The sequence below is a fragment of the Anopheles arabiensis genome, chromosome 2 (assembly GCF_016920715.1).
Source record: "Anopheles arabiensis isolate DONGOLA chromosome 2, AaraD3, whole genome shotgun sequence".
Taxonomy (NCBI): domain Eukaryota; kingdom Metazoa; phylum Arthropoda; class Insecta; order Diptera; family Culicidae; genus Anopheles; species Anopheles arabiensis.
The window spans coordinates 24,931,008-24,956,342 of NC_053517.1; the positions used below are offsets into that span (position 1 = coordinate 24,931,008).

At 40.8% G+C, this 25,335-nt stretch overlaps 1 protein-coding gene across 2 annotated transcripts; it reads left to right on the forward strand.

Annotated features, from left to right (window-relative positions):
* The first annotated feature begins 51 nt into the window (after positions 1-51).
* Positions 52-21,926, forward strand: LOC120894109 (brain tumor protein). Of its 2 annotated transcripts, XR_005738168.1 has the most exons (6): positions 52-1,034; positions 1,129-3,282; positions 3,416-3,579; positions 3,685-3,917; positions 4,029-4,251; positions 4,348-21,926. XR_005738168.1 is itself a non-coding variant. In XM_040296490.1 (5 exons), exons 1-5 carry the CDS (start codon positions 412-414, stop codon positions 4,131-4,133), a joined length of 3,279 nt encoding a protein of 1,092 aa, XP_040152424.1. In that variant the 5' UTR covers positions 52-411; the 3' UTR covers positions 4,134-21,926. The 2 variants fall into 2 exon arrangements, 1 of the variants encoding a protein (XP_040152424.1); XM_040296490.1 differs by having other exon boundaries at positions 4,029-21,926.
* Positions 21,927-25,335: the final 3,409 nt, after the last annotated feature.

Consider the following 25,335-nt stretch of genomic DNA (forward strand, 5'->3'; position numbering starts at 1 on the left):
CGGTAAAATCATCGCGCAAAAAGTACTCGACGGGAGAGAGGGAATCACGTGTCATCATCGCCTTACTCTTCCCGCCCTCGGAGTATCACGGGAAGCTTCTGTACACGGGGAGAAGCTCACCAGGCAACACTGCTATCGGCCTAGCGAATCGGCCAATCGGACCATCAAGTAAGTTTTCCTGTGGCCGGTCAGCGTGCGCGTCTCGACTTACAGAGGACGACGGTAATTGCCCCGTGTATTCGATCGATTGAAGTACCCGTCCCGGAAAAACGCACACAAACATACACAAACACACAGACACAGACACAGACACAGACACAGTGATTACAGTTCGGTGGTGGTTGCGGTGGGACCAGTAACACACGGTATTGGTGGTGGCTGTAGGCTGTGGTGTGCCGGGCGCGCGCTAGTATGACGCTTGCTGAGATGTACTCTTTCTCGACCAGTAGTAAATCCGGTGCGAGCAGCGGCGGAAGTTCGCTAGTGTCGTCGACGACCTCATCGTCCGGTGGTTCGTCGACCGTATCGACGTCGTCGATCGTCGGCGGGGAAGTGGCCGTTTCCGCTGCGTCCGCGTCCGTTGGGGCTACGATTCAATCGATGGTTGCGTCGGTGGTGGCGGACCCTCCGGAGCTGGTCGCTGGTGCTGTGGAGCGTACGCCGGGCGCCGGTTGCCTGCCGGCCGTGTCGAGTGCGGCTGCCACGTCGACGGCGCTCACGAGCTCGGCCGCGGTTGCGATCCTACAGCAAGCGCCGCCAGCCAGCGGTGCCGTGTTGTCGGCCTCTCCGCGCGCGGATCAGCTCGTGCCGAAGTTGGGAGGACCGTCGCCGAACAACAGCAGCAGCAGCGTGTGCAGCAACGGTAGCAGCACCAGCAGCGGCATGTTTCCCGAGGTGTTCAAGCTGGACGACATGCTGGACCTCGAGAACGTGGGCAATGGTGCGCTGAGCGAGAATGGCAGCACCGGCGGTGACTTTCAGCTCGACAACAGCTCCCTGTCGGATTTGATGGAGCAGGACTGCACGCTTTGCAAGTAAGTTGTCCGAAAGCACTGCCCACCTGTGAGCGAAGGTGACGGCAATAAACAAATAATGAACAAATAATTATCTGAACTCATTTCGTTTTAGGAATAAATTCACTTCGCCCCGCGTACTCTCCTGCCTGCACGTGTTCTGCGAAAGCTGCCTGGACAAGCTGCTGGCGGAGGGTGCCGGCGACAAGGGTCTCGATGGCGGGAACGGCAGCACGATCGTTTGCACCATCTGCAAACAGGCGACTCCCACCGGTCCGAAGGGTGCCGCCGGGCTGCATCAGGATTACATTCTGAGCAACGTGCTCGATCTGTCTACCATCGAGCCGGCGCTGCTGGCGTGCACCTCGTGCAAGAGCAAGGAGATGGCGATCTCCCGCTGCAACGACTGTGCCAACTTCCTGTGCGCCAGCTGCGAGTATGCGCACCAGCACATGCGCTGCTTCGAGGATCACAAGGTGGTGCAGCTGGCCGATCTGCGCAAATCGGCGGAGAAGGTGGCCATTCACAAGCCGCTCTACTGTCCGGTGCACTCGATGGAAAATCTGAAGTACTACTGCTTCAATTGTCAGACGCCGGTTTGCAATGAGTGTTTGATCGGCGATCATAAGGGTAGTGAGCACAACTACCATATCATCAGCGACGCCGAGAAGCCGATGCGCCAGGAGCTGGAGTGTTCGATGCGCGAGGCAAAGTCGAAGATCGAGTACTGCAATCAGGCGACGAGCAAGCTGGAATCGTCCCTGCACGTCCTGCAGAGCCAGTACGAGACGGCGCGCGGCCTCATCAACGAGTCGTACCAGAGCTGCAAAGCGGTGCTGGAGCAGTGCCGGGAGAATGCGCTGAAAAATCTGGAAAAGCTGCACTCCGAGCGCGAGCTGAAAATCATGGACCTGTACGACAACGTGGCGAAATCGGTGGAGAAAATCGAGGTCGCTGCCAAGTACGCCCGCAAGGTGGTGGATCAGGCGAACGGGCCGGAAATGCTGAGCATGAAGAGCATGATATGCGCCCAGCTGAACCAGGTCATGGTCACCGCGCCGAAGGTGGATGTCAGCTTCTCGATCGAGTTCCAGAGCAACTACGAGAAGTTCGAGCAGCTCGTGCCGGAACTGTTCGGCAAGTTCCGCACCGAATCGTCGCTGCCGGTCAGCGTGAACGAAACGACCCCCTCGCCCACGCTCCCGGGCGTGCCGATCATGGTGGCCGATGCGCACCACCAGCCGGTGAACGGTGGCTGCGGGCTTAGCCAGGGTCCGCTGACCGCGTCGGTAACGGCGAGCAGTCCGATCTCGCTGCCAACGTCGATGCAATCGTCCTTCGACGGCGACATTTCGACGCTCGGCACCACGTACATGCTGCCGAACGTGCTGACCCCGGAACCGGCGACCGGTGCGGCCAACATTGCCGGCCCGCCCAATGCGCTGAGTGCCGGCACACCGTCGCCGGGCGTGGTCGTCGGTACCGGTCCCGCCACCACCCTGCCCGGGCTGTCCAGCATCGCCGAGTATAATCTTCACCGGCTGGCAAATCTGGCCGGCGAGACGGCGTCGAACGATCTGACCGATTCGATTGTGCCGGTGGTGAACAGCAACCCTGCCACCGGGCCGGCCGGTGGGGCCACGCCCAACTTTACGCTGGCCGACCTGATCTCCGGCAACCAGCACGCGATCCAGGCGCTCGCGAAGTACTCGATGGGCGGCCAGGACATGAGCAACGGTGCGATGCTTTCGGCCCACCCGAGCCTGGACAGTGTACCGATGATGAGCGATTTCCCCGGCGTGCTGCCGGGCTCGACATCTCCTATCCTGCCCGTTCCACCGAACATGCCAAACATAGATGGACCAGGAATGAATGGGGCTGGTAGCGATATGGCCATGAGCCGCTTCCAGCCATCGATGTGTGTGAATGGGCGTACGAAGGCCACGCCGATGCAGATTCGGACCAAGTTCGGCTCGCTCGGGCAAACGAAGGGCCAGTTCAACTCGCCGCACGGTTTCTGTCTCGGCGTGGACGAGGAAATCGTGGTGGCCGATACGAACAATCATCGCATCGAGATATTCGAAAAGAACGGAACATTCAAGTTTTCGTTCGGCGTACCGGGCAAGGAGGAGGGTCAACTGTTTTACCCGCGCAAGGTGGCAGTGATGCGCACCAGTGCCAAGTTTGTCGTGTGCGATCGGGGCAACGAGCGCTCGCGGATGCAAATCTTTTCCAAGAACGGCCATTTCATCAAGAAGATCGCCATCAGGTGGGCTAACAAATACGGAGGGGGGTTTGGGCCGCGGGGACACCATTGTGGCGGAAGGGGAAAGATCGGGGTGTTTCTCAACGCCGCTTACGACTGGTGGCTAACTACAGCTTTCTTGTCGTCCTCGCTTTAGATACATCGATATCGTTGCTGGGTTGGCCGTTACAAACAAGGGGTTAATCGTAGCAGTGGACAGCGTCTCGCCGACCGTGTTCATCATTTGTGAGGATGGCAATCTCATCCATTGGTTTGATTGCAGCGATTTTATGCGCGAACCATCCGACATAGCTATTAATGGTAGGTTTGGGCTGCTTGTAGGCTCATGTCGGTTCATTTCGGGCAGCGCATAGCAAAGTCCTAACGCTGGAAAACTAATCGGGTAACATTGTCACATTCTTCTAGGCACCGATTTCTTCGTGTGTGATTTCAAGGGACATTGCGTGGCCGTATTCTCCGAAGAAGGTACGTTCAAGTATCGTATCGGCAGTGAGAAGATTACCTGCTTCCCGAATGGTATCGATATATCCGATGCTGGAGACGTTCTGATTGGCGATTCGCACGGCAATCGCTTCCACGTCGCGTGCTATTCGAAGGATGGGCAACTGCAGTCTGAGTTCGAATGTCCCTATGTCAAGGTATGGTTAGCCGGAGATGATCCGGGTGGCGGGTTTGCTGGGTTCCGCAGCTATCGCTACTGCTGACAATGTATGTTGAAATGTACTTTTTCTCTTTTTTTCCTTTCCCAGGTGTCACGATGCTGCGGTCTTAAAATTACCTCCGAGGGATATGTGGTAACTTTAGCGAAAAATAATCATCATGTCCTGGTACTGAATACGCTCTACATTCAGTGATCAATAGCGGGGGCACGAATACTGAAACCTAATTACTGAGCCATCCGGCACACATTCTCTTCTAACAACGTTGATCCTAGTGCACGTTAAATCCCCCATCCCTCGCTTCCCACGGGCCGTGAGTATCATATTCATCTATCCTATGGTTTATTTATGACATTCACCATTCCACGCCATGCCTACCAACGCGTGTTTGAATGCGTCCATCGTCCAGTGAAGAAATTCGGCGATCGCTACACCACCAGCAATAATGGGATTCTTCACAGAAACAAAACAAAAACACTAAAAAAAAAAAACAAAACTCTGATGGCCATAGGAAAACGGTGGGGGAATCGTTATTAATCGAGCTTTCGTGACATGGGTTTTATGTCATGATACTGCTTAGTCTGTACGTTTATTATTCGTTTGGCGACTGATTCGCCATTTGCAATTAATTATCAACCTTCCCCGAGCTCTAAACCCTCCAAATGCGCAAGGCAAGGCATGTGAGAAGGCTTCATTTTATTTCAGAGAGACGGATGAATGATATTATTTAATTTTTGTAGAACAAAGATTATCATTATTATAATTGTTTGTATTCTTCGTAAGTAACGTTCGCAAATCTGTAATCCCCGTTTGTTTATGTTAAGCAATATTTATTCTCTGAAGATGACAACAAACAACAATACATGATCTCTGTTTTTAATGTGTTTGCATAACCTTAGTGAGACATTGGTAGCAAGGAGCGAAGGCATACAGTTTTAGTAGTTTTATTTTCGTCAAAACAAGAACGTACTGTGGGGTTTCCTAAGATTGAAAAAGCGCCTGAACTATAATATATTTACAGTGGTGAAGCATGTTTAGCAAGAGAGGATTATATAACGCGTAGGTCGTAAATAGTGCACCATCGGCGAACCTTCATACACAACGAGCGTGCATTATTCGTAGCAAACACAACAATATTTCGCATTTATTGCGCTGGAAAGTATCTCTACATCTATTTACGACGGCAGTACAAAAGTAACACAACTTTTGAAAGAGAGTCCAAACATTAAGTAGCATTCTCTGTAAATAGTATCGAAATATGGCACAGCGTTTGATCTACAACAACAAACCAAGTACAGTCGCAATGGCAAGATATGTTCTCAAACTCGATCGAATGAAAAATGTTCTTGCGAATGCGTCACCAACAGGCAAGCTAAGACACGAAGCTTCCGAATAGTTGGAGGTTGTAAATGTGCAAGGTGTGTCTACCATTTCACAAAAAATATGTATTGGCCGTTGCATTATCGCATCCTGCATGGTCCTGCAAGGAGCCCATTGGGGTGAACTACATTAAAGAAACATTAAAAGAGCGTATTTTCTGTGTCGAAACCCGCACTTTCCTAAATGGTAAAACTAGGGAATGAGGGAATGCGTTATGATCAATACATATATATATATATATATATACATATACATACATATATTTTTTGAATCGAGAATTAGAAATATTACCCTATGAAAAAAGAGCTAGCCAACAAAAGAGTGAAAGAGTGAGAGAGGGAACGGAAAGTGAAACGCTAGCAAGTTTATACACTTGATCGAAAGTCCTAACAGCAATACCATTTTTTTCCATTAACCGAACGTTTTTGTAGGAAGGTTACGCGCACTGCTGCATGCACTACAAAGTGGTTGACGTGGAGGTAAAAACAGTAGCAACTAAGAAGGAACGTAAATGATTTGTATCTGCACCGCGCTCCTCCTCTTACGAACATTTACTATTTAGGTTTGTGGGGTTTTGTGTTGTTAGTAGGGGGTTGTTCACTACTTCCTAAAATCATGTTCCACGTTTTTTTTCCTATTTTAAATATTCTTTTATTAGCTTATTGTTTAAGACACAGCGAGAGACTTTTATCGTCGCTAAGTTAGTTTTATAGTATCACTTTTTAGTGGCACCCGTGTTAACGGGATTTTTTTTACCTGTCGGGTTTTTAATTGATGCAGAAAGACAATGCTTTGTGATTTTTTTCGTAGTTCCGTAATTTTTGAAAATGTGACATTGCGATTTCTCGCACTGGAGCTTTTTTGATCGTTGAAACAGTCCACCAGTAAACAATGTATTTTTCTTATTGGATAGATTTTCTCCCACCAACAAATCGAAGCGAGACTAAATTTGTTTGTAAAGCTTTATAATTTCTTATCCTTTGAATTTGAAATGGTTAGCAGTATTTATTTATATTTTTTGTTTCCAACCGTAATTGTTTTTTTAAATATGTATATCTGTGTTCGTTGAAAATCGCAAAGCTCAATAATTTTATGCTGTACCATTATTAAGAACAACAGTCGGTTCCTTTTTAATCCTAATCGGTTTTTCTTGGGATAAAAATTAGTTTAAGTTATTTTTATAGGCTCAATGGTTAAAACGTTTATTTCTTTCTAATTAAAGCTTCACCCGAAACATTTTGGGAATTGGGCGTAAGATGTATTGGCTTACGTCAATGCTATGTGATCATCACGTGGGATTTTACAACGTGTCGTATATATCCGTATGTAGAACGAACCGTGTAGCTGGAGCGACAAACAAATATTGCTAGTCTCAAAGTTGACTCAAAAAAATCAATTCATGTTAACATACCTGTTTTGAGCCTAATGTTTGTGCAGCAGATAAATTGGCCAATCGATTAATTGTGCTGCGTTCGTTTGGTCTTTAATTGTGCAATGTGCAAATTTTTTGTTTCATTTTTTACATGTTATACTTGTATAAAAACAATTGTAGGGAAACAATCGGGATGGCAATCAATCGATTGGCACAGTATTTTGTACTCCTTATGACAGGCTATTCTCATTATAACTATAACCGCGGTTGGTTATGCAAGAACTCCGGAATGTAAATTATCTGAAGATGTTTATTTCTCTTCTTTTTTATAAGTCGATCATGGACTTGGCTAGCTATGACTTATTGGTTTACCGTGACGGGCTTGTTGTAAAGTCGTACGACGATGCTAAAACACGCGGAAATATACGGCACGCCAATATAAATATTCCCGGAAGAATGTTTAAAGAAGTCAAAGTAGGGGCTAACGCTTAATGATTTGGGCACACATTTCATAAATCACTAAAAGACAAACAATGTTTCTTAAAAAAAAGAAGTTATTTTATTTTTCATGCGAATCTCGTTCATTTTAAAGTGCATTTTTGTTTAGATACATATATGTGTTTGCTTTTGTGTTCTCACAATAGAATCTCGAAGAAGGTATTTTTTGTGTTCAATGCTGCAAATGAAACGAGTATCTCTTCCCCTCACACCGAACATCCGAGCGATATTGGAAAGCAATATTTGAATGCCATATTTTTTATAGTTTATCAAATCAGGTTCATCTACAAATGCGGTTCGTGAATAATAATAATTGGAAGGGAATCACTATAGCAAATTATGGGGCATGATTTATTAATATTGTTTAACCCTTGTGCAGTTGAAGCAGAGGAGGGGTCTCAATAATTTTATATGCGTAGTTTATGGAGTGTGGCGAGTTACTGGTTCTGAGCTCTTTTTATGTTAATCCACTAGACATATTCGATATTTATCGCGTCATTCATTTGTGTGCATTTGCAGTGTTTTTGGATGAATGATATTTTTTACGCTTGGTTAAAATTTATACATCCTTCAAAAGACAAACATTTGTGGCTACGGTGTGCGTACTTGTGAGTAGAGGAATTTGATTGTCATCATAAATTATAGCTAGCCAAAAAAGAATGCTTCCGTTACAAATCTAGAACAGCATTTTTCACTTTGAAGAAACAATACAAAAATATACAAAAAAAACTATATATATATACCTAGATTGCAAGCGTTTAACAGAAGGAATGTTATATGAAATGGAAAACGAAAAAAAAAAGAAATACCGTTTCACAAGGTAGAGAGAAATCTAATCCAAAGCAAAATATTTTATAATTGAAACAAAATATTTTTTGCCTTAAATTTTACATTTATACATCTATGAATAGTAATATTGCAACGATTTTAGAGTGCGCAAAATGAGGCGAACGAGGAAAACAGCTCCTTCTTATCAATTAGAAGGGTATGCTGCACGTAGAATGCAATCGGAAAATATACAACCAGTACCGTACTATACTATCAAATGGCAGTAAGATATTTTATTTAGTTTCGCTAAAATCAACAGATACATGCGCGTGTCCGCATGTATCGCATGCAGAGCTGTAATGTTTGGCGTACCTTTAAACACGAAAAAGAGATGAAAAAAAAACAAGATATGTGAGATTTTTTTAAACGTCTACCACATCAAGTCCAAATTAGTAAAGCAAAAACGAAGGAAGGTACAGGATGGCAGGAAAAAAATAAAACCAATATGATAATAGACGAATAAATTCATAATCAAGTACAGTTATCTCAACGTTCGCATCCCACGGATACTAGAACTAAAACATTAAAAGTTCCTTCTCAAATCAATAAATCAATCGGGCTGCGTAATCGTTCACTGGTGGTAGATACTGTAACATCTCGAAGTAAACTTACATCTGTTGGAAAGAGCTATGTTGCCCCGGGCTGGATTGAATTTTTCGTGTAGATTCATTTTAGTTAACACAGTCACAATACCATCTTGCACTGCTGTCCGAATGATACTTCCTTCGGCACTTTTATGACCCGCCAAACGATTCTACACACCAAGCCGAACACACTCTGCAGTACGAAAGCAGTTCCTTAGCAATTTTTGCCAGCATATTTATAGTTTTAGTGTAGGTTTTACGGCACAAATAAAAGCTGAAATTTGATACGCTTTTACTTTTTAGTTACGCTTAGCCTTGTTTGTTTTATTTAACTAGACTAGAAATTGCACGATTGACTTCCTTGTTAGGTTTGTGACTAGATGATAAAATTTGTTTACAGTTTTTGTAACACAATGTTTTTTTTTGTGTTTTCTTAGATGGTTAGGGAAGAATTTTGTTTCGACTTAATTTAATGACAGTAGCTAAGAAAAAGTCAATCATTTATTTGCAATATATGTACATTGCCAAACCAGAAAATGTATAATGAGAAATCATAATTACAACACACCCCTTTTGCAAAAGATCTATTTGCGATGAGAGCTTGTCAAAAGTTATTTAAAAAGTAACGAAACTCCGAAAGCAATGTTATACACTACGAAGAGCGACACCTAATTCCTAAGCACCTTCGTTTCTGGTTCTGCATAATTATCCTAACAAAAGAAAAGAAGTAATATGAAGCAAAAGTACTAAACATTATTTTTTCTTTTTTGCATAATTCCATACCGTCTGAACAGTTCCATGCTTAGAATGGAACACAGGTATAAAACAGGCATGAACACATATCAACGCTACAAAATCCATTGTATAAAGTCAATTTTAGAAGAAAAACAATCCGCAACAAAAGAATCGCCTAGTTATGGGCAGTTGATTGGAGTTACTTACCTCTTTCAGTCTAAACTAAATATGTATTTTTTCCGTTCGGTCATTGAACTTGCTCAGAATGGCTCACGGGGGTAGGATTGTAGGTTGATAAAAGAACAACAGCACATAATGGAATATTTTTGAATCTGCCAGTTGGCGGAAAGATCCGATTAGTAACATCCTCCTGATGTATGTATGCAACAGTGCAGTGTTTTAAGCAGAATAACAAATAGAGACTAACTTAACCTGTTAGAAAATATAAATAATCATGCAACATAGTGCCATCTGTAGGGGGGAAAACGAACTATTTTAATGTGTTAAAATTCCTTTTGGAATGATTACTTTCGTTTACTGCATAGCCGTTTTGCGTTTCACGATGAAAAGCGTTCTATGAACAAAAAAGAATATTACAATGAAATTAGCGTATAGAGCCGTACATAATATACTTTGAGATATAAAACATGAGGTAACAAAACTCTTTGCACACAAAACAGGAAACGTCCGTAAAAGTAGCGAGACGAACGACAATGGTCGAAAAACATTAGGTTTTATTATTGTTCCATCACGTAATATTTTTGTTGTGAGGAAGAAAAAAGAAAAAAAAGGGGACGAACAAAGCAAGGAAAACCTATCGATGGTTGTAGAAATGTTTCTTGTTTGAACCAATTTTGTCGCAAGTAGATATTAAGCTTTTTTACGTATTTACATTACACATATATATAGGGTATATATAATATGCAAGGGTGATGCAAAATCAAGAATAAAGGTAATCGGCGAATATACTAAATTTTATTTTTGTACACTAAAAGAAATCGAGCAAACCTATAACCTACACCGCGAATTTGATTGTGCACACCCTTTTTAACGAAGCAGAGAAGCCTTTTAAAATCACACATTTTGTATCTATATTTAATGAACATTTTAGGTCAAACTGTTCAGGATATACTTTCCTCCCATGTTCGCATAATACAAGACGTTGGCTGATGTCACCAAATGATCTTAAACCGAACACATACATACATGTGTATATGAAATTAGAGTTATACACGGGGCATTTTGTTGAAAAAAAAAAAGAAACAACTGGACAATAGCGTTTCGTCTAAAGGGTCGCGCATGAATTCTACAGCGCATCTTACGAGCTCCAAAACCAGCTCCTTTGACTCCTTTGAGTCGAAAATGTATTTGTTTGTTACAAGTAAAAAAAAAAGAGTCAAGATTATAGTTGGTTGGGTTTTAGTGAGAATAAATAAAAACAACAGAAAGTAATGCACTGCACAACTGCCAACAAAATGTAGGACGATTTTGATTGGCAAGATGAATTCTGAATAGTAGTACTCCAACATGTTGTTTCCTTCCTACCTGCGCGCACTGTCTATCATACTCACCAACTTTTACCAACAATTCTTGTAACACTAATATCCAATCACTTGTAATTCTTCGATTAGTCCACGTATATCGAATGCAAATTGTATGCAAGTAATACCAGCAGTACATGCTCTGCACGCGCGCGACAAAGAAATTTAACCACGGTCCGGCACCGTGTTTCAATAATTTTTCTCATATTCCTTATACAATTCAAAAGGAACGTATAGTTCGGAACTGAATGCAATCTTTTTAGACATAACGAGAAACCTTTACACTATGAATTCACACACACCTTTTCAAGCATAATAATAGCAAAAAAAGGAGAAGGTTGAAGTATGTCGAAATAAATCTTAAATCCAGGGAGTCCTACTACTACTATACATGTATATGAATGAAAATACACATACAATTTGTAAAGTACAGTTCTAGCTTTAAAATTAAATCCAACAGCGAGTCTGCAGAATTTTCTATTTTTGTAGTTCGATATTATTGTGTGTATGCATTAAAGAATATATACACATACACTTGCGTTACATATAAATATATACTCCTTATCGAAAAGTAATCGTCCTGAATGGAGGAGACCAGCCAGACAGGCCATCAGTAGCCAGGCAAAAGCTGCAAAAGAATCAACCTGATAAGAATGGGAAACCGAAAACAAGCGTACGGATCTAAATGCAAAAAAAAAACCCAATGTTCACAATAATATTTGAGATCAATTTGATAATAATATAAATCACAATGCAATTATAAAATGCTCACGATTATACAATTTTAACTGACATTGAATGGGTACGATTCGATCACATTGGGGGCGGGTGAGAAAGAGGGGAAGGAAAGAGGAGAACAGAGCCTCTCGTACATTATCTTAAGCGCGAGTGTGTTTGATTGAACGAATCGTGCTACCTTTCTTCTTCGAGTGAAAAGTACCGTATCAGAGCTATCGGATTTAGAAACAATGCAATCACACCTGTGGTGTAACATCTTACTAACGATCTTCTTCACATCTTCTACATGCATTAAAATCTCCTCCCCCCTCCCCTCACCACATCCTATTCTAAATGAAAAAAAACCCCGCAAAATCTGCACTCAGTACAGTGGAAGCATGTACAAAATCTAAAATAACATAGAACTTACTCTACTTACTAAGCACACGTATGAAATATTTATATGAAACAAGAATAGTAGACAAATATTTAAATCAATTCTAATGATGTATTCTTCAGATTCTCATTCTGCGTTTCTCCAAAATACAATAATATATATATATGAACCGTTTAAATCCCCATACAAAGTAAAGCAAGTAATAGGGGAGGACCCAAATAACGCAGATGAGGAAAGTAAAGAACGAAAGGTGAAAAAAACAAGAAGCGAACGAAAGGAAGAGCAGATCTGCGAGAGTTCATTTCAAAGTTGCTGTCTCGCGGGGGTTGTACAACTATTAAAAGTCACAACAACAACAAAAACAACAGACGTTGGATGGTGTGGTGTTTTATTGAAGGGGGGAAAAAGCTATTTACATGCCTACTATACGTGTTAATACGAATTTTATAATACTTCTTATGTATACAAAAGCAGCTAAGCCACCAAGCTTGGCTGAGAGACAGAAAGTAATAGGAAGATGGTAAACCAAAAAGGGGGCTACTCTTATCTTTCTACGCCGTACAATAACATCACACAAGCTCAGCCATTCGTGTGGATAAATGTGGATATACCATCAGAGCATTTAGAGAATATTTCCAACACTTATTACCGATCGATCCAACACATCATTACGAATCGATGCTCTAGTAAAGTGTGTCCAGCAGCAGCAGCAGGCAGGGATGCATCGTTCGGGGGGAAGCAAAATGGCATGAAAAATTAATCTTATTTTAGTCAGAGTCAAATATTTAATGCAGCAGCAGCGGCGCACGCACCATATACCAGTAATAGTCAAAACCATCTCTTGCCTAATAGTTTTCATATTTAGCGTTATGGACAGCACCACTACTTATAGCTGGAAGATATTGGGCGGAGAGCGAGGGAAGCGTATTATTAATTTTTCCCAAAACAAGGCAAGTCCCTCCTCTGTACCGGCAAATCTGTGGGAAAAATGGAAAAAGATATAGAGGGCAGAATAAGAGTGCGAGTAGTCATAGCATAATCGTTGAGCAGAAGAAAGGTAGATGAAATTAAAATGTGCCATGCAGCAGGAGCAGCAGCAGCAGCAGCAGTGAGATAGATGTTTGAGTATTTGTTTTATTTTCCCCCTTTTCTGTGCGTACATTAGTGTCGTGGTTAATAATAACCGTTCAGGCTAGCTATTCAACGGTTTAACAGCTTCTTCTGATACTGGTCCAATGTGGTTGCGGGTAATTTAGTTCGTGCCGAAATGTAATGAAAGACCCTGCTGCAGACAATGTAGCTTGCTGTAGCTGCCATTTCCATTCATTTCGATAACACCCGACCCAGACCATCCTTTTTCCGCGGAAATATGTCTCTTCTGACACTCCGTTTTTATTAACTCTGTTTCAAAGTGTAAGTGCTGCTGCACTCTCAGGGCCAGCATTCGGTTGAGTGTGAGCTGCTTGCTATACCCGCCTGAGGTAGCCTATTGTTTTCACAATATGTGAAACCACTTTACCACCACAATTGGCACAGATTGCGGAAGACTGTAGGCAGCATAGAACAGACCATTTTCGACATATTTAGAACACCTGGAGAAACATTCTAACGAACGACATGATACCGCATTCGCTTTAGGCATAGGTTCAGTTAGTATACTTACATTACGGTTTTTGTAGTTAGCAATATTTGGACAGCCTTTCGATTTCACGCTAAGTCTTATTAGGCGCACGTTGAAAGTATTTTACCACCCATCTCCCCCCCCCCATCCCCCCTCTCTTTAGCGTTTGCCTCCCGTTGGTGTGTGATGATAATAGAAAAGAGAGAAAAAAATACAAAAAAGAAGAAAAAAATAACAAAATAATTCGTGTGATGGAAAACCACCTCACCTGTGTACCACATTTCGAAAACGGGCGTTCGACAACGCTGCTAAAATTTGCGACTGTGCGTGCGCAGTTGTAGTGAGGCGGAGAGATACATTTCAAAAAAGATAGCGATTTTTGAGTTTGTGAAATTTTGTATTTTATTTTATACTTTACCCAAACAACAAGTCAGGATTGTGTTAAGTGAGGAAAAGTTAAACTTTACTATAATTTTACTATTGATGTAGTGCCTTTTGCACGGTTTAGTGTTAATATTTTGTTCGCTTTTACACACAAAAAATGTACATAAATTTTATATAGAAATATATTATATACATACAAATTATACAAGCAGGAATTTACAAAAGGAATGAATAAAGTTTTACAGTTTTATTTACCTTCTCATGTGGGTTTGTTCATCCACGTTTTCGTTTGCGTTTTCTTGGTTGCGTCTTTTGGTTCTCTTTTGTGCCCAGTCCAGTGTGCTTCAGCTTTATTATGATTTTTTTCTTTGTGTTGCGGTTCCCTTATTGTGTTTTGTGATTTCCGTTCCGTCACCGTTCCGAAGCGACGACGGCCAGCTCGTCATATCGGTAGCACACACGTTATTTAAGGTTTTGGAAAGATAGGAATTATTTTTATAGAAAAGATAGTAATAAAACAAAAAATCGCCTCACATTTGATGTCTTCCTAGTCCCTTTTGATGACCTTAGCCAGTAGAATGTATTATGGGTTGATTCTTCTTCAGTTTTTTTACATAATAGTAGGGAGTGAAAAATTACTAAACGATTGCTAATATACTAACCACTCAGCTCTGTCTGTGTAAGCTGTGGAGCAGGATTTGTTCAAACTGTTAAGATGAAAGAGGGATAAATAATAGTGAAGAAAAAATCGAAAGTGAGTTTATTTCTGGCAACTGTTCTGCATTGGGGGTACATCCATTTATGCATTACCATTCGATTTCTAGGAGTCACGATAATCAACGGAAAGCTAAACAGGAAAGAATTAATATAGAACAAAATAGTATAGATATTTGTGCTGTGGAAAATTAAGGAATCTGAAAGAATGGGGGAAAACAAGAACAACACAAAATAGCAGACCCATGCTTGGCCGTTACGTTCCCACAGTGCTTTCTGATTGATACCATTTGATATATGCAGTACACACCCGAATTCTTCAATTCGGCATAAAGTAACAACATTTTGGAAAGATCAATCAAAAGTTCCGGCACTGATCGGTGCAGTCAATGATGGGCAACGCAGTGGGCATTGGGCATTGGGCATAAACAAACGAAAAAAAGTGTTACTTTTATTTACATTCCAAAATAATTTTACTGTCGTGGGAATATTATTGTTGTTAGTAAGTGTTAGAAAAGACAATATAACATAAATACGTTTAACAAAACTGGTCTAATAGAGTCGCTCATGGTTAGCTATGGTTTCTTTTGTGTTTATATAAACTTTGCTATAAAAATGAAACCCCATTAGTGTACGGTTGTAGGATGGACAAGTACGGTATAATGGTGTCCTCTCCAGCATGCAACCATTGAATGGGACAGCCTACATACACTGTGAAAATATACCACACACCAGTACCAAGGGAAGGAATGAAATGAAATCAAATAAATATTACAAGTCCAAGAAAAAAAAAAGAAGAAAACAAAGCAAACCAAAACCAGCCAAAACGAGTGTTTGCTAAGCACGCACCACCGCACAACAGCATTGCGTGGGTAAGCAATGCAACCAAACAGCTGCAGCCGAAAGAATACGCTGCTAGTTGAATGAATCACTGGTCAGAATCAGTGTAACAAAGACATACACGGAACATCTTTTATTTTTATTTGTGTTTGTTTGATAAAAATGAACCTCCAAAGCACAAGATTCCTACATTTTCACTACGAGCTATAGTTGGTCTGCGAAACCCTTCTTGTGACTATATATATAAAGTATTTTTACGTATTTAGCTCGTACTCAAAAGGTAATAACGCGCTGAAGAGCATCCCTGTGAGAGGGAGAAAGGGATGGGAAGGAAAGAATAAGAATATACCTTATTATATACACAATTATATGTATGAGTATATAATAATATATACATGCATATATGCATTTAGATATACTTATACGTATAAAGGAAACAAAAGAAGCTAGAAGTCGTATGGACACTGAATTTTTAACATAGTTTAATCTAAAACAAACCAAAACATAAATCTTTGAAGTGTTATACCTCTTTCGTAGTTTCTTTTCCGTATGAAACCATTGCAAAGAAGAATCCCCCTGTAAGAATAATAATACGAATCCCTATTATGGAAGATGCAACATCGTATTGGGGCGTACGCGGCGAAGATTCTTCGTAACGAGTCTCACGCAATATTCTTCCAACCGTGAAGGTGCTAGCGTTTAGTAGAAGTGGGGTGATGCGCCACGTAGGTTTGACGCACTCGGCACAAGTGCTGTAATGAAGCGGTTGGGTAGTGCATATTACCAAGCTTTGGTCCTTTTCAATACTTTGGACCCCTCCAGCCATACGCTCGCAAGCAACAGCTGACTGTGAAGTGAAGATGTACGATACCAACTCTGACCTTTAGCTGTACGCACACTCTATCTTTACCGTAAACGCTTGCTGCTGGTTATGCTTGTTAAAGAAAAATGTGTCCATTGTTTGATATGTACACGTTGTTCAAGATGGTGGTAGGTAGCCGGTGCTCAGTAACACGCACGAGGTGCGCCAACGTGCATTCTATGGCGAGTATGGCACAAGTAGAGGGAAGCAGTTAGTTGCTCATGGGGTAACCAGAGCTGCATCCTACCATGTAGCGTCGAAATGATGAGGGAGGACTCCCAATTGAATCGGCTGTCCTAGTAAGTCTTGATAGGAACTAGCTGTGTGTATCTTCGTAAGCCGGCCGCTACGTCCTTCTAGTCACAGGGTGTGTTAGTGGCAACGAAAAGTTTTTTGAAATGTTCGATGAACTAAAAAAACATCCATATTTTATGTTTTTAAAGTGCATCTTTTGCTTGTATTACTTTGATCGTTACATACGATAATTTGAATTATTAATTCCTTTCAAAAGCTATATTTTTCGCACACCCACAACTTAAGAAGAATATATAATATATATGTATATATAGTATGCCTTGTCTTTTTTATATACACATATTTATTATACACAAAATCTCTATATATATATGAAATATATATACATATACAAGCATATGCTAGTAAGAACGTAAATGAAAAAAAAAACAAACAAAAACATAAGTTAAATATTTTTATTTTATTAACGAACTCCAAACGGCAAAATATGCGAGGGAGGACTAGTCAAAAGAAATAAAAACATATTTTGTGGTAAAAAAATACTTATGTTCCACATTATTCAAACTTTAGGCTCTTAAACATGGGATATGAAGAGTGCTATCGAAACAAAGGTGCAGCACAAACCTATGCACATCGTACAGGCAGGGAAACCAAATTAACCCTTACTCTAACAAACCAAAACGCAAACCACATAAAGAACAAGCTACAATATGCGTTATTATAGCAAATCAATCAAAGAGTTTGACGTGCGATAACGTAGTACAACGCGTGTTATGTTTACATTGTCGTTTGCGACAATGGAGGCGCCTGGTACCGGAACGTCCAGAAAGCGGCGAAGAGCAGTAAAACGTACAACACTCTAGACAGATGAGAAATAGTAACGATGGTTAGTTTTGTTTTTATTGATTTGAAGTACGTTAACGTTTAACCGTTGGCCATGACCGAAAATGCCAGAGTGTGTATGTAAAGGAGCTGCTGTACTTATTTTGCTTGCAATGGAGACGCCCAGTACTTTACGTGCACATCCAAAGGTACGAAAGCGTGGAAATGAATTTAAAGTTTTATGATTCTATTGATTTATACATAGAAAGCTGCATACATCACACGATAGGTAATTGAATTCCTTAGTGAGCGTAAATCATTTTCAACTAAGTTAAGCTTTTTTAATATATTTTATCATTTTTCAACCCCAGCCCATTATTGCTCGAACGTTTGGGTGATGCTTTGGGGGGGGGGGGGGATGACAATAAAGGTCGTTAAGATAGTTTAATTTGATATGATATGATTCTCATCCACCAAGGAATTCAATTACTTATCATTTGGGGCATCATAAAGGGCCATATATTCAGCCTGTGTTTTAAATCAACTATAAAGCAAAACCAAAAATCATGTTCACTTAACTCTCTGTTCCACCTCCTATCTGTATTCCTTAAATTGAATTATGGCCTGCTAACACTAACAATTATCTGTCCTGGCATTTCTGAGTGTGAGCTTGTGTGGTTCACCCGATCAAAAAGCATAGGCAAAGGTAAAATAAACAACCAAAACCAAAGGAAGACACAGTAATGTTACAAATGAGATCCTACTATCAGTAGCTAAACTTAAATTGAAAGCAATAAATTTACGTTACAAAGAAGGAAAAGAAAAAGTATTTCAAAATATTTATATTCGTATACATATATAGTGTGGGTGTATGTAAAAAAGAAGAGGAATGATAAACTAAATGCGCGAAAGGAATGCGCAAGTCGAGTCGGTCGTTCCATTTCCTGGCGACTTCAGCTTGCACCACTAGCGCGAGTGTCATGTTTCATGAACTGTGTACGGTAAAGCTACTCTGTTCGATCATATCTTCACTGTCGGACGAAGGTATAGCTACAGTTCGCGTAGATTCATTCGTATCCTGTTCACTAAAGTAAGGTACTGGCGGCAAGGCGAAACAAACGGCGTTGCGCACGTCGCAGATGTTTCGCTTGGCACAGCATGCTTCGAAGTGGTTAAGGAAAGCTGCGCGTAAGCGATAGTAGTGCCCGCACGATGCGACATTTGTAGCAATGTGTAGTCGCAATGATTTAGTGTCATGGTTTCTGGATTTTTAGTAGCGTATTCAAACGGGGCATTAACACGCAAAGCGAGAGATAAACTGATACCGTAAGATCTTGCAGCTCACAAGGCAGTCCATGGTGGTAAAATGTGTTAAAGTGAGCAGCAGCATACGCAAAGATCTTTTTACAGATGTTTTATCTTACACACACACACACGTCACTCAGCAGGCAATTAGTAAAGACAGGGCCTACTCTTCCTGTGCTCTTCAGCGCGCACACTCTTACGGCACTGTTGCGGTGGTACACGGTTACTTCAGTGCCACCCTTTTCGATTATAGTACACGGTTGTGAAAAAATAACAAAATAAGAATAATTTAACTGCTTGCGTTTCCCGTTGCGTTCGTTTTGCTACAATCGACTGCGTATGTGCATGTGTTTAGTGTTAGTGTTGGGATGTTTTCTACCATGTAGCCATACAACCGTCATTGGGGTTGTGGGTTTGGCTGCATTTTTGGAGCAGGTTGAAACTCCGCAAAACTCAGAGCTTAGCCAGACCGCGAAGGTTACCACAAGTATTCAATGGAATGATACTGCACAATTTGAAAGCAATAGTTACGATACAAAAGCACTGTGTTTTGCCGTAAAGAAAAACAACCATTGCGCAATGCTTTCACGAGCACATACGTCCAAGGTGCTCCAAGGAAGAAAGCTCCTGCCACTGAACGTACGTACGTGCGGTGCTTTTCTAAATGATATATTTACAACATAAGCCTTTTTTATTATAACTCACGAAAAGTGGTTTGCTTGGTTCTTATAAGGGAATCTGTTAAGAAGTGTGCTGCTTATAAATGATATTTTGGCGCTTTTATTTCAACCCTACAAACATTAAAAATCATCCACATAAAAAATCACGCCAACCTTAATGTGTGTGTGTGTAGCATACATTGTAGCAACCGTGTAGGAAGCATTTTTTTCTTTTTAAACCGTATTTTAATCGCTCCCTTTTGGCGATGCACTCCTCGTACGTCACAGATAATAATTGACGCAAGTCGGCAGCGGCAAACGGCAAGCAGACGGGCACCGCCAAAGCGCAGCGCAGAGATTGTTATTTGTTGCAACGTTTTTGCACCATGTTTCGAAAACTTTCGGCTTAACGTATTGTCCACTTTTTGGGCTGCATTATTGAATTTACTGATGAAAGGGGAAGCGCAACACAAAATAAAACCACTCCACTTTATACATCGGATAGTTAAATGGGCGCTTGAAATGGGTTGACGGGAGAAAACTAAAACACAGTCAAAAACCAAAATGAATTAACTAAACAAAAGAAAAGAAAAGAAAAGAAAAAAAGGAAAAAAAAACGTTTTTTGCAAATACCTCCAAACATACGCGATGAGCGACAACAAACGCGGACAAGACAAGAGAGTAATAATTTTACCACAAACTTCTTAAGCGAATTCTTAACAAAACTAATAGTTTCGAGACCAGAGTATACAACAACAACAAAAAAGGAAACAACAGAAAACAATTAAAACATAACTATATATTATACCGTAGAAGTAGTAGACTGCATACAATTAAACAGTGGAAAACACGATCAGCAAAAACCATTCGAATCAAATTTGCTACCGCTTCTTAGTGGGGGAGTCGGCGCTTGCACGGCACCATTTGTGATGGGGGAGTATATATACATATATTTTTTTATGTAGTCCCAGAACCCGTGCAGCAATCGTTACATCCGCGTCAGCTTTCTCCCCTTTTTCTCATACACCTCCGCAACGGTCACGGTGTCACGGTGTATCGATGTGGGTGTTGCATGGTCAAAAAAATGCTAATGTGTGTAAGTTTGTGTGAATGTGTGCGTGTGCATGAGTGTGTGTGTGTGTGTGAGAGTGTTTTGTGTTAGGAGTGTGATGTGTTAATAGTGTTAGAGTGACATTAAAATTCTTGAGATAATATTCGGAACCTCCCTCCCTTTCTCTACCCGCGTAGCTCCTCAATCAGCCGTTTATTACAGTCTACCTTAATCCTTGATCGTTCCTTAATCCACGTTGATAATGTTTCAAGATAACCACCCATGAGAGGGTTGAAGGTACAGACGTAAAGAAAAGCAAAAGAAGCTAAAAATGAATAAATAAATAAACAAACAAACCAATACCAACACCAGCCTAGGGCACGGCGCGTATCACCTACGTCTTTAAGCTTTGCTCCAGATTCTTATCCTGTTTCCCACCAAAATTGAATATTTTTCTAGAGTTAAGTACATCACCATCGGTGGCTGGAATGGCCGTGCAAATGATGCAATTGGTAGTCATTGGTGAGTTTATTATTATTAGCTACATTGCGTTCCAAATGGCGACCAAATTGCGACGAAACAGTGGCGACTAGTGGCAATTTGATGGGAGCAGGAACGTCAGCAAGAAAGTTAGAAAAATACTAAAACAAAAGTATATATATATACATCACGCGTACACGCACACAGAGACTTTCACTTTATGAAGATGTGTGACAAAAAAAAAACAAAACAAAGCGTTCTGATGCGAAAAATAAAACCAAACTATCAGGGTGTATTTTTGTAATCTGTTACTGGTAGTGTGGTTCGTCAACAGTGTTGTTTCTCGTGTTATGCACCATAGCTATTCATGAACATTAGTGGAACGAAGTGGATAGATGAGCTTGCGTAAACAAACATTTAAACATTAGTGAGTAGCGATTTAAACCGTTTTGAAGGGGGAAGATAAAAAAAAGATAAAACAAGCATGGTCAGATTAAACAGAAGGAAACAGAAAGTAATGTTTGCCCCACAAAGAGGAACAGCTTAACAACAAGGTGCGCTAAAATGGCAGCAGTAACTGTGTATATCGTTGAAAAAGGCAAATGATAAACAATCTTATACACAAGAAAACAACGCAGAAAGACCATCCCAAAAAAACAAAATGGATAGATGCAACATTTAGCCGAAAGAGCTCACAATAGAACGGAGTGAAATGTGACACTTCCAATTCTGAAACACTCAAAGGCGAAAGGCGTGAGAAAGAACGCATACAAAGAAAAGAATTATATATACATCACAAATATACATTTTTACTGCTTAAAGTAATATTTTTTGATCCAGTTATAGCAAAGCAAAAGTATTTGAAACCTTAAATAAACTAAAACTCTTAAGAAGCAAACCAGAACAAAAAAAAAACAAAAACAAAACCTAAAATAGACAACAACATCAACAAAAAAAAAATCCAACTGACAGAAGCTCCAACTAGACAACGGAAGCAAACTTAAGCAAACAGCACTTGTGCAACATGGAAGCAAAGGAAGGAAAGAAATTTTAAATGAACAAAAAGAAAGACAAAAAAAAAGAAATGGAAAAAGATACGCTACGAGCATATGGGGAAAGGATAAGAAGAAAACGAAATAATGAAATATACAACACAGGAAGCAAACGAAGCAGGCGGGAAAGGATAGAATGGTTTTAAAACTAAGAATGAAAAGAAATGAAAAGAAAAACAAGTAAAAAAAAGACACAACATAACGCAATATTCGTGATAAACATACATATATTTCACTGTTTTTATTTGTGAAATTTGTGGTTCTTTTTCCTCAAATAATAAAATGAAAAATGAAGCAAACAACAGCAAAAAAAAACATAAAAACCACGTAAAGAAAACCAAAAAAAAAAAACAGAAGATTAAATAAAGTACGTATTCATTATACTATATTATACATTAGCTAACTGTGGTTGTTTTGGTGTTTTATTTTGTGAAGAAATCACTGACCACAGAGACGAAATTATCGCGCGTATTTGTATGCAATGTATGCAGATTGCGATCACTTTAAAATGATGTAATGATGACACAAACTGGTACAACAAGTCAGCGAAGGTAGGTAATTGTATGAAAAAGCTCCGCCAGCTTTTGAATTGATCTGGTTTCTTTTCTGCGTAATATTATAGTCCTAAAGCTAGAAACAGCAGTTTAGTAGTGTTTTCTGTTGATTTTTCTTCTTTTTACTTATTGGTTTTTAATCCTCTCATATTGATCTATTTCCCTCTTTTCCCTTTCTCTTTCTATTCATTGTTGATACTGTTTTTTGTTCGTTGCTTTGTAGGTCTTACGCTTTTTGTCTTATATCTTACTTAGACATTATTTTTCCCTTAATATGCTTTCATTTTGTTTTCTTTTAGTTAAATGTAAGCGTTATCAGCATGTTAAGATTTAGTTTGCACTGTTTTAATCCCTTGCCTTTAACAAATGGGAATGATTTGACAGTAATTGTTTTTTTTTTATTTAACATAAAAAATATATTGTGAAAGTGAAATATTTTTTTAAAATTATTATAATTATTATTATTAAAATTATAAAAAAAACTACTGCTATCTATCATGATTCGAAATTACACACCATTAGCCTTGAATTACAATTTTGAAAAAAAATCTTGCGAAATGCTAAAAAAACAAACAAACAAAAAAATACCTGCTGCTTTCATCTGCACGCCTTCGCACCAGTCTCATGTTTGCAGACCTTTTGCACAATTATAATTTTTCTCCATTCAGCTTCGCTTCGCCGCGTACTTCATTTGTAAGTACAAAAGCCACAATGATCGTACGAAGAAGGCTTCCCATTGACCATGACTCGCGCGACCATGACGCGCACTTTATGAGACGCCAAAACGCCGAAACTGAAGCCAAAGCTTCAGTCAATAAATTAAACCACCCTTCACCCCCTCCCTGCACCTCCCACTCTTCACAGCTTGCAATCGGCAAAAGCGGCGTGGCAAAATAAACGCGCTCTTGTTCCTGGTAGAGGCTGCAAGATGATGACTGGTAACAGCACAGGCACAGGAAAATGAATGAGTGCCTAAGAAGAAGAAAAAGAAGTAGAAAAAAAGAAGGTGAAAAGATCCCCATAGGAAATCAAACCAAACGGCTGATGACCACAGCGAGTTTTTGTGTGTGTGTGTGTTCCGTTTGTTCCGGCCGGTTCAAGTCCGCAGCGTCGTCTTTACCGCCCGCTTCGCTGATGATGAGCAGAATCATCATTCGCAAACGTACACCACCACCACCGCCGAAGCTGGTTTCGGGCGGTTTTGGTGTTTTTTCGCCTTCTTCCACTTAGGTTCGGAGGAAATAATCGTGCTCCTTCCTCGTGCCCGTGGTATGATTAGCTCACCCTCACCACAACCCACTCCCAGCCACCGCGCCGAGGTTACAAAGACCTTTTTTTTTTGGCGGTGCGAAAACGGCCCTCCATTGCGGACGCGCCGCGGACAATGCGGGAACGCGTAAGAAGCTTTGCGGTTCGCCGGCGTAGGCAAAAGCAGAATCTTCGCTGAAGTGCGGTTAAATAATTAATCGTCCGGCAATCGGCCCGCTCCTTGGGGAGCATTCTTTATTCGGTGTGTGCGCCATTCCGTACCGTGGGTGGGTGGGTTGGTTTCCAAGGAGTGGGGATTTTTGTTGTTATTTTTGTTGTAGTTTCTGTTTGTTCGTTGTGAGCCGACACGGATGCTCGATCTAGACAGCAAAGAGGATTTGTTGTCGGGCGGCAAAACTGTGCAGAAACTACCCCGAGGGGGGCGTACAGTAGCTTGAGAAATTTACGTATTGCCCCAAAGGGGAGGATAGCCAAGAAAGCTCCTAGATGTGGTAGATGAGATGAGGGGAATAGTTTTTCTCCCCGGAAAGAATAGGTTTTCTAAAGAAAAACAAAGCTATTTACAGAAGAAACTACCTTTCTGCATCACTATTTAAAACAAAATCATTCGCTAAAGTAAACGATGGTTTCGATCGTTTCTTTGTCGAGTCAGTGCGTAAAGAAAATGGAAACGATTTAAAAACAAAATACAACTAATCTATAACTCTTAAGCTAAACGAAATCTGCAAAGCTTATTATCGTTCATTATTGATTGATTATCTCGCCCTTTTTGAGAAGCGCCCACGTTATTCAAATTAACACACTTCATCTAATCTAGCTCGCGACGCGACAAAGATTGCCGAAAGATTTGCGAATTGAAAATTTGATTCGTTCCAACCATTCGAACCAGTCAATAGTGAAACGGAAATCCCACTTAACCAGTCCACTTCACCGTGGACATGAACGAGACCCGGTAAGTGGTTTTTGACGAAACGCTGTCGGATTCATCAACTCGTCCATCCGCTCGTTTCGGCTGAGGGAAGATGGACTGAAAGATAGTAAGAGTAGGAAGTTATTATTAAATGATGATTCGATTCCGCCTAATGAATGCCCCCCTTTCCTACTCCCCCAAACCCCCCGTTCCCGATTCATTGTACGGTGGCGGTATTACGGTGGACAGTGCCGTGAGAATGTCATTTAATAAATTTGGGCACGGACCTAATTGGCTGACTTTCTTATTTTCTCATCCACTTAGGTTGATTAGGGTGGGAAGGTGAAACATGGGCATGAGGATCAAGCTACTTGAAAATGAACTAATAAGGCATTTAGTTTACATCAGCAAGGGTTTGCTGGCGTAACGGTATATTCATTTTAGACAGATACCGTTCTGGTTGCCGACCAAAAGCAAAAAAAAAAAACCAAAAAGGTCAATATTTGATAGGACTAAATGTTTGCTAATACAGTTTGAACACACTGGTTGTGCTTTGATGGTCTGCAA

Excerpts from the sequence above, each read along its gene's own strand:
- LOC120894109 (XM_040296490.1), top strand. The coding sequence starts at position 412 with ATGACGCTTGCTGAGATGTACTCTTTCTCGACCAGTAGTAAATCCGGT. Across the intron at positions 1,035-1,128 it reads CAGGACTGCACGCTTTGCAA|GAATAAATTCACTTCGCCCC; the intron begins GTAAGTTGTCCG and ends ATTTCGTTTTAG. Across the intron at positions 3,580-3,684 it reads ATCCGACATAGCTATTAATG|GCACCGATTTCTTCGTGTGT; the intron begins GTAGGTTTGGGC and ends ACATTCTTCTAG.